General features: G+C 35.0%; 2 protein-coding genes across 3 annotated transcripts; both read left to right on the forward strand.

The window, feature by feature from the left end:
• Positions 1 to 3332: 3332 nt before the first annotated feature.
• LOC111367147 lies at positions 3333 to 6227 on the forward strand. Of its 2 annotated transcripts, none has more exons than XM_022987888.1 (2): positions 3333 to 4106; positions 5158 to 6227. In XM_022987888.1, exon 2 carries the CDS (start codon positions 5628 to 5630, stop codon positions 6099 to 6101), a length of 474 nt encoding a protein of 157 aa, XP_022843656.1. In that variant the 5' UTR covers positions 3333 to 4106; positions 5158 to 5627; the 3' UTR covers positions 6102 to 6227. The 2 variants fall into 2 exon arrangements, with proteins under 2 accessions (XP_022843656.1, XP_022843648.1); XM_022987880.1 differs by lacking the exon at positions 3333 to 4106 and having other exon boundaries at positions 4808 to 5220; positions 5296 to 6227.
• A 3178-nt stretch (positions 6228 to 9405) lies between these two features.
• Positions 9406 to 12976, forward strand: LOC111367161 (fasciclin-like arabinogalactan protein 16). The gene is made up of 2 exons (XM_022987898.1): positions 9406 to 10895; positions 12807 to 12976. The coding sequence occupies exons 1-2, from the start codon at positions 9557 to 9559 to the stop codon at positions 12869 to 12871; spliced, it is 1404 nt and encodes a 467-aa protein (XP_022843666.1). The 5' UTR covers positions 9406 to 9556; the 3' UTR covers positions 12872 to 12976.
• Positions 12977 to 12983: the final 7 nt, after the last annotated feature.

The following is a 12983-nucleotide window of genomic DNA, read 5'->3' on the forward strand; positions in this document are numbered from 1 at the left end:
AACAACACAAAATTGTTAATTTTAGATAATATTCAATTATTTATATTAAATAAAAGACAATTATAAAAATTAAATAAATAAATAACATAATTTAGTTTTAATGAAAAAAATTAAATTAATTACAAAAATTATAAAAAAAATAAAAATTAATATACATTTTCCAAAAAAAATTGCAGACGGCCCATTGACTGTTAACAGTCGGTCCATGACTGTTTATCAGTCTTGGGCCGGCTGTTAACAGTCAATGGGCCGTGTTTATCAGTCTTGGGCCGGCTGTTAACAATCGGATTGGCCAACTTTTTTTGACAGTCTTTTATGAAACTCGTCGAAAATCGTCATTGTCGACGTCATAGAGGTCCAAAAATTACAAAAAAATCACATTTTTCACCCCAACATGCCCACAATCTAATTACTCATGCTCATAAGATCTAATTAAACCCATTAAATGTCATATTATTCAATAAATTAACCGGAACAAAAAATGTAATATTATTCCATTTTGACAAAAATCTGCGATAAAACTAACCGATATCGTTCTTTCTGGAGTAGATCGTGCTTCTGGTCGGCGATTTAACTCACTACGACGTTGGTGTAGTTGGCCGGTGGTTGGTCGGTCAATTTTCAAGTAATTGTGCGACGGTTTGTTTTTTGGTCGGTCGGTTAGAGAGTTTTTGTTTGACAGTTACAATCTTGAAGGGTAAAATTGTCCTTTTAGTGTAAAGTTTTTTTTTAACTTAATTTTTTTAATTCATTTATTGGGTCAAAGGCTAATGTCAAAATTTGCTACAGTTCAAGAGCCATTTTCGTGTATTTCCTCTGAACTTTTATACTTCACCTACAATTTTTAAATTTAATATAAACACTCGCTCCGGATGTCAATTTCATGATAGTTATAAATAGTCATGAATAAAGCATACTTATATATCTAGAATTTCTAATTTTCCTTAACTTATGAAACTTCCTTTCCATAATGAAACTAACTTAAGATGACAGCATGGTTAACTAACATTAAGGGTGTGTTTGATTATATTTATTTTTCATGGAAAATATCAGTTTTCCATCTAAATTCCTACTTAAAGTGTTTGATTGTTATTTTTTTCCATGGAAAATATTTTCCAACTTGTGAAAATATGCCTAATTTTCCTTGTTTTTAAGGAAAACATTTTCTTTGGATAGAGGTGGTTTTTATTTTTCACAAAAGATGAAAAATATTTTCTTTTCTAGGTGATATTTTTCATGCTAATCAAACACACTCTAAGGTTTTAACTCCCTAGGTTTTTTAGGGTTTCTAGTCAAATGGTCTCATTCTTTTATTATTTTTATTATTATAATAATAATAATAATAATAATAATAATAATAAAACATAAACCAATTATTATGGAAATGTAAAAGAAAACTCCTATTTTACATCACCACATGCAGTGATAGAATTAATGGTATTCTCAAAGTAATGTATCCTACGAATGTCTTTGAACCTCATTTAAAATTCCATAATCACCTTTGCAAACAAAATCATAAATCAAAGAGCAAGAGATAATGTCATAGCAAGCAATTCACAATCAAAGAAAGATACATGCATTATCTACAAATATCATAATTGCCAGCAAAGTGTACTTAAATAACTTCTTCGACTAATGAAACAATCATGTGATGGGAATTTGTTTTGCAGTGAGTTTTAAACATCTGCTACATTTTCGAATTCTTTCTAAGGTTTTGAATCCGCGTCATAATTTTATCCTAAATTGTTTCAATCTCTTGGCCTTGAAAACAAACAGTTGATTTTGCCCTGTTAAGTCTCTATCCACTTTTATTACATTGTATAATGAATAATAAATATATTACAATAAAACACTATGATAGAGCCACAAGAATGCTGTCAAGCCAGTGTCCTTTTGTTCATCTTGAGCACACTTTGTAAAACCAGCTATGCTTTAAAAAATGGTCATTTTTTCCCCTCAAAATGCACTTTAAATCATAACTATTCATCCGGATTCCCCTAATTGAAAATGGATTTTGTCATACATACTTACATGTAAAAAAGTAGGTAAGCCTGTCAAGCTTGATATTTAGACTTACTCGATCAAATCGAGTAGTCTATGTTTATGTAAGAGACGAAATCAAACATGATAGACTAATGTTGTATCTTCGTTAACAAATTCGTATTTCTTTCCTCCCCCGAAGAAATATGTTTAGGTCAGAGTCAAAAACTTGTAAGAATAAAGTTTACATTTATTGTTGTAATGAGATGAGTATATTACAAGTTACAACTTTCCTCATTTGATTAACTTGTATAAAGAAATACTTGGTGAGTACATAAAAACAAGTAAATGAACACGGTATGAATCGCAATCATGATATTTTGTACAGAGGCGAATTTAGGTGGGAGCTGGGCTGGGCTTCCGGGTCCAATAGCTTTTTTTAAGGTATTTTTATTTTATTTTTGATAAAAAATCAGTTTTTTATGTGTAAAATTCTTTTTTTCGACATAGTAGCCTGGTTTGAAATTTTGTAGCCCGATCTTGGATCTAATTCTGGATCCGCCCCTGATTTTGTATAACGACAGGAAAATTTTTGGTTAATTCACTTGGTGATATGATGCGACATGTTTCTAAACTTTCAACCCTGTGAAGTGTATACTTTGTCACAACCATATATTAGCATAAAATTCGAAATTCATCCTATATTACTTCATTAAAAGAATAACAAAATCGTATATAGGATACTATAAGAAACGTAGAAAGAAACTAAAATGAGTATATTTCTGTAATTGTCGTTCCGATATATAATCAGTTAATTATAATTTTTAATCAAAATTAACACCGGAAAAAAAGGTGAGACCTTCTACTTAAGGAAAAGAACTCTGCTACTGAGCCCGGCTCAGTAACCGATTCAGGGACAGGGGGCTGAGGTGGCATCACCTAAGCTCCTGATCTCATACATTTTTCTTTTAAATTAGATTTAAGGGCCGAGGTGCTCCTGATCTCATACATTTTTCTTTTAAATTAGATTTAAGGGCCGAGGTGAAAACACCTCGACACCTTGGCTTTGGGCTTTTTTTTGGCCTGATCATGCCATCTCAGCCCCCGATCTCATACATTTTTTTTTTTTTAAATTCAGATCCAAGGGCCGAGGTGAATACACCTCGGCATCCTGACTTTGGGCCTGTTTTTTGACCTGGCCAACAACCACTTTCCTAAGGAAAATGATGAGTGTACAAGGGTTCTATTTTCACAGACCCTTGTCAACACTCAGAAACAATGGATTTCACACGGAGTCCAACTGAAAAAAAAAAACCACCCATGCATCTGATGTATGTGAGTGTTCGGTATGGTTTCGTACATCACAACTCCCCACCCAAACACAGCCCAAATCTCAACAAAGATTCCATCATTCTACACTTTACAAAGTACTCCGTCTACTTTCACAGTTTCCAAGAATTTGCTGACGCCCCCGAAGTACTTCTCCATCACACAGATTCCACAGATTATGCGTACACGCCTTCGTCTCAACTTTTGAGAGTCCTCATTTTCTTGCAGTTGAAAACTTTTGCTGTTCACTTTTCTGCATCTAGGGTTCCTCTGAAGTGAAGGTGGAGGATTGCACGAAGTTGGCCATGGATTCTTATGATTTATGTAGCATATGCCTTGACGTCTTCTGTCAAAACAACCCGGCTACGGTGAAACGCCTATATATTTTTCTTTCGCAATTATTTGCCAATTACATGTTTGGCTGAGCCTAAAATACCTTTTCGGAAAGAAACCTCTATCTTATTCTGTTGTTGAGTACTTTTGCTTCTATCAATTATAGCTTTATATATAAGTTTTGTGCTTAAGAACACGTGCTATAAGCCTCAAATGGTAAGAAACTTGGTTAAAACCAACTTTTTAAAGTTTTTCAAGCAGGTTTGGACCTCTAAAAGTTTTAATTTTAAGTCATTTTAGTTCAGAATTAACTTTTTTAAAAGCATGCTTTTACTTGTAAATAAGTAAGTTTGTATCTTTCCTGTATGGCCAACCTTTCGTTCTCTAAAATCATGTCGGATAATGTCTTATATATAGGTTACCAGTTGCAAGCATGAATTCCACCTTGGATGCATTCTTGAATGGTATCTGCTTGTGCACTTTCATTTTCTACTTCTTTTTTTATTTTTATTTTTATTTTTATTTTTTATACCTTGTCATTTTAGGGCATCTCCAAAGGAGACCCAAAATGGTGCAAAAAAAAGATTGTGTTTGTACTTCATTTGCACCATTTTGTTCTTAATTTTGACATAGAACAAATTTTTCTTCCCTTGTGTTCCTTTTTTCTTTTTTTAACAATAAATTTTAATAATTAATAATTTATTATTGTGGTGGTGGTGGTTATTATTATTACACTCACATCGAGAATTAGACGATAATACTTCTAATATTAAGATTTGAAATTCGAAACGCATTTTTTTTTTTGACGTTGAATGTTATTTTTTCTTAATTGTGGTATTTTCTGCTAAGCTCTTGTTTGTTTGATGGGGGATTAAAATTAGAATTTTAGTAAATTCGATAAAAGTTGATTAAGTAATGGTTGAAAGTTGTAGGTCTGATAACATGTACGATTAAAATTAATTATTGAATTTGATTTAAATCAAGATATATATTTTAGTTCGAGGGTTAAGCTTACTACATGTTTTAAAATTTACTATGAATTCAATGTTTTCATTAATTAAATGTAATTATTTATTTAGTAATTTATGTAGTAATAAAATAAATAAATCATTAAGTTTAAAAAAAATAAAATAAAATGATATTTATTTGATGTTGTTTTTGGTTGGAGATTTTCAGTTTAGTGCAAAATTTGCACCAAAATAGATTTTAGCCAAACCATGCATCTATTTAAAGTTTATCCAAAATATTAGAATATTTGTAAGTTTTGGTGCAATGGTTGGAGATGACTTTAGCTTAGCCAACCTTATATCCATTTAAAGTTTATTGTAATTAACTTTTCTTGCCAAAAAAGTAGAATTATTCTTCACCCTTCATCCTCTGGAGTTTTTAATGATTTTAAAGTTTTGATTGGTGCTGAAAATGTTTGGCTGAGATTAATAGTCAGTCACAAGCTTAAAAAGTAACTTTTAAGTAACGAGTGAAGATGAGAAATTTATGCCTACAAGTTCTAAACAGGTGCAAGACAGGATGTGATTGTCCAATTTGTTCACAACGTATCAGTCTGGAAAATTCTGCCAGGTTCGTTTTTGAGTTTTAGTTTCTTGTTTATCATTAATATTGATATGTGATTACTACATGTTTCATTTTTGACAGCCAAGAATTGCTGGAAGGAACAGAAAGAAATAGAGGAAGAAAAAAACTTAATATAGCTCCTCGAAGGGCCAATGAAAATTCGTCCACCTCTTGTCTCAAGCCTGGCGAAAATTCGAGGACAGATGCCCCATCCTCTAAGAAACAGAGGACGGAAACGAGGAAGACAAGGGCATTTGAAACTAACGAGGAGGACGATGTAAATGAAGAGGCTATGAAGATGCTTCCTGCCTACCTTGCCTCCACTATCGACACAATGAATAAATTTGTTGGCATCAGGGAGGCTAAGAGGGAAGAGTGACGAGGATATCCTCAAGTCTAGTGTCTCCCATTTAATGAAGATGACTGTGCTTATGGTGGAGCATGCTGATCGGATGGTGTACCTGAACAAAGCAAGCCGAAAGACTATGGAAGAGCTTGACGTTGCTCGAGAAGAGATAGCTGATCTTCTGAGGGAGAAGGCGAAGATGAGGGAGGAGTTAGACGCTGCTCAAATAGAGATCGATGCTCATTGTAGAGAGAGTGTGAATGCTTGTCAGAGGGCCAGTCGAGCCCGGCAGGCGAGTATTAGGGTGAAGGCGGAGCTGCAAACGCTGAAGGGATTCGGTGCAGCCAAGGGAGAGAAGCGCAAGGTTTACTCAGCTGTCAAGGAAGCTGAAACATCTAAAGCAATCAATTCTTTCAAACAGACGGAGGAGTTCGAGATCTTGAAAGATGAATTGTACATGGAAGGGGCTCATGCTTTGCTTGATAAAATTAAGGAGGAACGTCCACAGTGGGACCTTAGCTTTGTTGAAGAAAATGACTAGGTTTGTTTGTAGCCATTAAAGCCTTAGGATTTGTGTAAAGCAAAAACGTGTTTTGACCTTCCCCCGTGTTTTTGAAATGTTGTAATCAGTCATGGAATGAAATCTTTTTGTGATGATATTTCTCTGCGACGTTTGTCGATTTCTCGAAAAAGTAAAATTAGAAACAATTCAAGCAATTGCCTGATCTGATTGGTCATAAGTTTAGTAATACTTTTATGAGATGAAAATGAAAGTACCCCGTGTTTTATTGTTATTATTAATTTTTTGGCCATTTCTTGTGGTGAATGAATTTTATTAGACTTGTTTGCACTTTTTATTTTGAATTATTTTTGTCATTTTACATTAAGAACGAGTGTTTGTTTGGTAGGAGTTTTGTTAATTGATTTTTTGATCGTTAGAAATAAAGTGGGTTTTACTCGTTAGAGAAGAATTTAAAAATGACGGTTGGAATAGTAGGTGAAAAATTTAATGTTAATTGGATTAAAATTTCTATCAAACATGCTCTTAACTTATTATTTGTTGGGTGCTTGAGTTGTTTTAAATGCTAGGAAAATGAAAATAGTAGTTTGAATAAAGTTCAGTTATGGTATGGAAGTTCCATAATTAAAGTTGGACATAATAATTTCATTTACAAAATATTGAATAATTCTTGATTTGGTTCGATTTTCTTTGTATTCATTCAGTTTCGGACTATGTGAATCCCTATTTAAACCAATATAGACATTATCTTATAAACAAGAGTGGTTAGAAGTGATCTATCCTTATTCCTTCTTACCCTAAAATGCCCAATTGTCTCTAGTCTTTTTTCTATTGAATCAAATGTAGTTTAGTTTGAGGATTCCAAAACGTACCCAAAAAACAAGTTTTTTGAGGATGACAAAAGATCTTCCATTAGGGGACATGTCCTTATCACATTGTGTGACCCAAGATCTACTTTCACGCATTACACGCGCTATGAAAGAAACGTGGGATTTTGTTTGCTTAGCTTGGAGATGAGGTCACTCTTAAGACAGTTACAGCTGGCCATCCAGCTTCACTCGGCTTTTTCTTCTTGGGCCGCTCCATCATGGAGCTTGTGGCTTAGCTCACTGCTCATTTGTTTCCACTCTATTTTTTGAAATTTAGCCTCCATTTTATGTAAATGAAAATGAGTGAAATAGTTTTTTTTTTTTTTTTTTTTTTTTACATTTGATGCAATCAAAATCGTACTTCTAGATTTCCCGAGCTTGATGACGGATGTGGAGCGCGAACGTGATCTTCCGATACCTGAAACAAATGCAACGAGGTGTGTTCTCGTCGCCCCTTCGATACTTAAGTCAGAAAGGAAAATATATGCGTGAGGTTATGTGCTGAAGAGTAATGTAAAAACGTACCTGAATAATGGCCCCATGTTCTGCTTTTATAGGAGTAGGTAGTGTGCTCCTAGTAGGATTGTGTTGGTTGGATGTTTTTATCCAAGGGAATTTCTATTATAAAGAGTGTCCTACTTGTAATGGAATTGTTTGACAAGTGGTGTCAGGGTTGATGTAAAATCCTTGGGTGTTTAGGTTTGTTAGTTAGGTACCCAGGTCTTAGAAGGAATGTTGGTGGTGTATGTCTCGAGAACTATTCTCGAGGACATTGAGAGAATGTAAATGTGTCCTCGAGGTATCTCGAGGACTGCGACACCTCGAGGACTTAGGGTGACCCCGAGGACCATAAAAGAGAAATGAGGTGGGGTATATATTGAGTCATCGTGATAGACTCCTCGGGGTATATCAATATTGGCATAGTCAACATGTAATAATATTTTATGAAAAGTTGTGTGATTAAAAATGGAAGAGAAAAAAATGAAATGAAATTTAATAGGATCCAAACTAAGGTTAAAAAATAGTAGCCCCTGTTCTGTCATTTTGTTAATTTTTCGACTAACTATGACATCTAACAAAGCGAGATTGCACAGGAAGGTAAATTGAAATGCAACACAACACGTGGAAATTGTGGTGCTGGATCTCAGTGGCGGATTTTCATGACAAAAATGGGTTATTGGCGAAGGAGAAATATAGTTGTGATGATAAAAATTGGGGTAGATGGATGAGACAAGATATTTTCATTTTCTTTTCGTTTGCCAAATTCTGTTTTTTTTTTTTTTTTAAATTGAAGTACGGGTATAACAATCATTCTCAAAAATTAATCTTTTAACAGTCAAATAAACATTTTCTTGTTAGATAGAAATTCGACCTTACATTTAAAATCTCACTTTTAAAGATTAAGTAGCTACCGTTATACTTGATGAAATATTAAGGAGCCCAACCATAATTTTTTTTTCACCGAAATACTGAAAACAATATGGCATTGAGAAAAGCACAAACGGATCAAAAATCAAATACAAGTTTGAAATAAAAATAGAGAACTTGGCCCGTAGCTTAAACCTGTAACAGGCGCAGCTTAAGGCTTAAGCCGGGTTTTACCAGTAGACCGGGAGATAGCGCTAGCCCGTCCGAACCTTAAAGTATAATAACGTGATTTTACATTTTAGCCCCGCCCAATTTCCCCATCTCACTTTCCACCTGTCTCCTTCCTTCCATTGTTAACCTCTGGGCATTCCCTCTTTAACCATTTTTAGGAGACACTCGGATAAGACTTGCTTCTGTAATGATAAATGACAAGTGACATTTTTCGAAAGAACTTGTTTTGGCTAATTTTACAAATCGAAAGCTAATTATGTATGAAGTGATATTGAGTGGGTAATAAAATCAATAAAATTGTCTTCACGTTCACACATTTAGACCTTGTTTGATGACTATTATTATGTAAAAAAATATGTTTTGGATAGTGAATTTTTAGAGAATGTGTGGTTAAAAAATAAAAAAAATAAAATTGGATTTACTTGCAAAATAGCTTATTGTGTGTAAATGTGTTATAAAATGCGTATTTAAAGAGTGTTAAATAAGGCTTAATCTAGAAAGTATGATTTCACTCCACATCACATGAAGACGATCCCGAATTTGTGTACGTTACTCGATAATCTTTTAATCATTAGTACTTGTTTGTGCTTTGTTATTTGTAAGTAATGTATTAAGAAACAGTGATTGATGTTGAAATATATGATTTAAAAAAAGAAAAAAAATTTGATTTGTGTGTAATATTATTTTAATAAAAAATTTATGACTAAAAATAAAGAACAGCAGAAAAAATAATGTGATAGAATAATGGCAAACAAAACTTTAACAAGAAGAGAGGCGCAAACTAGGAGTTACTTGTAACGAGTTTTTACGCCTAGACACAATAGTAGGTAATCATTAATTCCACCCTTCGTGCTTTGCCCTTTGCCTCTACTTTAAGATTCCACCAAACAAAACAATACAATGCATCACGAACCACCTCCAAAATTAATTTCCCAGTCTCCAAAGAAACCCATTCTAGAGAGAGAAGTCAAATTGTTTTAGAGATAGAAAGTGAAGTTCTTCAAGGCCATGGATTTTCTCATCTATGGCGCCTCCAGTTTCATCTTCTACACAATCTTCACTGTTCTTGTCGTCACAAGTGCCGCATTGAAAGAAAATCAAAATCCATCGGCAAAGAACTTGGTTGCAGGGTCCTCTAACTCTGTCCAGATCAACTCCAACTCAGTTCTCGTAGCCCTTTTGGATTCTCACTACACTGAGTTATCAGAACTCGTGGAGAAAGCACTTTTGCTGCAAACCCTTGAAGAAGCAGTTTCGAAACATAACATTACTATCTTTGCTCCCAAGAATGAGGCTTTGGAAAGGGATTTGGATCCCGAGTTTAAGCGATTTTTACTCGAGCCCGGGAATTTGAAATCGCTTCAAAATCTTTTGCTTTTTCATATGATTCCGACTCGCATCGAGTCGACTCGTTGGCCGGTGGAGTTAGAAAAACCAAATCATCATAACAGCTTGGTCCGGGATTCCAATGGCGAAACACTTCAGGTGGTTGAGAAAAATGGGGAAAAACTTGTAGGCATGGCGAAGATTATCAAACCTGATGATATAACCCGACCCGATGGAATTATTCACGGCATTGAGAGAGTTTTGATCCCGAAATCGGTTCAGCAAGATTTCAATACTCGCAGGAGTTTGAGGTCCATTTCTGCTGTGCTGCCGGAGGGAGCACCGGAAGTTGACCCAAGAACACACAGACTAAAGAAACCAGCACCGGTTCCCGCCGGTGCGCCTCCCGTTCTACCCGTTTTCGATGCCATGGCACCCGGTCCGTCTCTGGCACCGGCGCCAGCTCCGGGCCCAGGTGGACCCCACCACCACTTCGACGGCGAGAGCCAGGTGAAGGATTTCATCCAAACTCTTCTACATTACGGTGGCTACAATGAAATGGCCGACATTCTTGTAAATCTCACATCCTTGGCAACCGAAATGGGACGATTAGTCTCTGAAGGGTATGTATTGACAGTTTTAGCTCCAAATGATGAGGCCATGGCGAAATTGACTACAGATCAGTTGAGTGAACCCGGTGCGCCGGAGCAAATAATGTATTATCATTTGATACCGGAGTACCAAACGGAGGAAAGTATGTACAATGCCGTGAGGCGATTCGGGAAAGTCCGGTATGATACTCTCCGGCTGCCGCACAAGGTGGTGGCGGAGGAGGCTGATGGTTCGGTGAAATTCGGACAAGGTGAAGGCTCTGCTTATTTGTTCGATCCTGATATTTATACAGATGGGAGAATTTCTGTTCAAGGGATTGACGGGGTTTTGTTTCCTGCTGAGGAAAATAAGGCTGCGCCATCTAAACCCGCCGCCACCGTTGCTAAGGTTGTCGGAAAACCCAGAAGAGGTATGTTCTTTTAGTCTTCTTAATTTTCCCCAATTTTCAGTTACTCCATTGAAGGATCTTTTTTTGTTTCTTATGTGAAGAAATTATTTATGGATGTGTTCATTCTGTAAAAATCTAGTTGGTTTGGATCATTCCATAGATATAATCAGATTTCACTTTCTTGGATTTAATTTAAACTAATTTTCTTGGATTTATTAACCAATAGATGATGAATTAAGCATGCCCTTTTGACAAATTATTTAGTATTGAATGTTAGGTAGTGAATTGTGTCGGTGCAGCATAAGAAAAAGAATGGCATCCCAAAATCATCAAAGAACCCTTCTGATTAGAGTTGGTAAGCTTAAATAATGGATTATATTCAAAATGTACAATTTGTAAGCAACCTTGACGAAGGACCCGTTTGGCATGCTTTTTTAAGTCAAAAGCTACTTCTTAGACTAAGAAGTTGTGTCTGTGCATGTTTGGATAATTATCTGAAGTGTTTTGTTTGGCTTGGCTAAAAGCATTTAGAAGAAACTGACGTAAACTAGTTTCCTCATTAAGCTCTTATACAAGAAGTAGAAGCAAAAGAAGAAACCCTATCAAATGGGCTCCAAGATTATAAGAAAATAATAGCCGCTTTTAAATAAATTTTTGTTTCCCCCCTATTTGACAACCATTAATTGGGGAAAGCAAAGTTTTGAATAGTGTTTTTTAGGAGAACGTGTGGTTGAAAAGTAGTGACAAATTTTGGGTTTACGTGCAAGATATTTTATCGTGGGGTATTGCTTATTTGTCAGAACCCTTGTGCTAGAGGTCTTACAGGGCATCTCTCATGAGGTGGGTCCACCTCATTAAAAGAAAAGTACCCCATAAATACTGACCCACCCCTTTTTTATCTAGCAAATGGGGTCTGGTAATGTAGCACAACCCTTTATTGTGTGAATGTGTGATTGAAAATAAGTACTTAGAAAAAAAAGTTTGAAATTAATTGTTATTAAACATGGGCTAAGTAAAAGTTATTTTTTTTTAAGTGAAGTTCTATTTCCAAATGTGTTTAGATACATTAAAGTTACTACTTATTTCTTACCTTATGTTCCAGCTTTGACTGAGCATACTTATGAAAATACATTCAATTATTAATTATATATTCATAAGTCAACTTTTTAAGCTTAACAAAACATGTTGAATCCATGTCATGAAAGATACATTCAATTCCAGCCTAGCCTTAGCTGTGAATTTTCTTTATGTTCTATGATTCTTTACTTCTATGCTGAGACCAGCCTGTCTTTTGACTTATTCTTATGCTTTACAACACATTCTGCTTGATATTTCATAATTCTACGAGCTTTTAGACGACGTTGTTGAGTATTGTACTAGAGGAGACAAATGTTTCATGTTCTATTTATCTTACCTCGATGAGAAAAAATATAAGTAAACATGTGACAGTTGAAACTTTTAGATAAGACAGTTTTATATGTATCTTTGACTAAATCACAATGATTTGCGGAGTTTGCTAATTTATATGCTTGAAACATTCTCTACTTACGACTGCATCAATAATATGTTTTTGATGTCGAACATGTGAAGAAACTAATCTTATGCTTGGCATGTGAAGAGCTTCGGTAGGATATTTCTATGTTACACACATGGTAGGATCGTTCTTTCAAATCACAACAATCGGACCTCGAGCCACTTCAGGGTAACACCTCGGCAGTCGGTAGGGCTTGAGGTCCGTTATTTGAATGAAGGGTCCTACCATGTGTGTATATAAGATCGTCCCACCAAAACTTCTTTAGTTAGGTACCAAAGAGGAGGGAGAAAAAAAAAAAAAAAACTAAAATTTTGTTCGGACACATTTTTGCTAGTGTGATTGCAAGATTTTTGTATTAATAATTGAGTGACTCCTGGATTTTGTTCTGATAAATGCAGGGAAGTTAATGGAGGTGACATGCAGTGTGCTTGGGGCCATTGGTCATTTTACAAGCTGTCACTGAATTATTACTCAGAAAAATCTGAAAAAGAAAATAAGAAAATGCAGGAGATTTTTTTCTTGTTATTTTGTTATAAATAGTAATGTAATTACATAATCCATTTTTTATTTTATTT

The sequence above is a fragment of the Olea europaea genome, chromosome 2 (genome assembly GCF_002742605.1).
Source record: "Olea europaea var. sylvestris chromosome 2, O_europaea_v1, whole genome shotgun sequence".
Lineage (NCBI taxonomy): Eukaryota > Viridiplantae > Streptophyta > Magnoliopsida > Lamiales > Oleaceae > Olea > Olea europaea.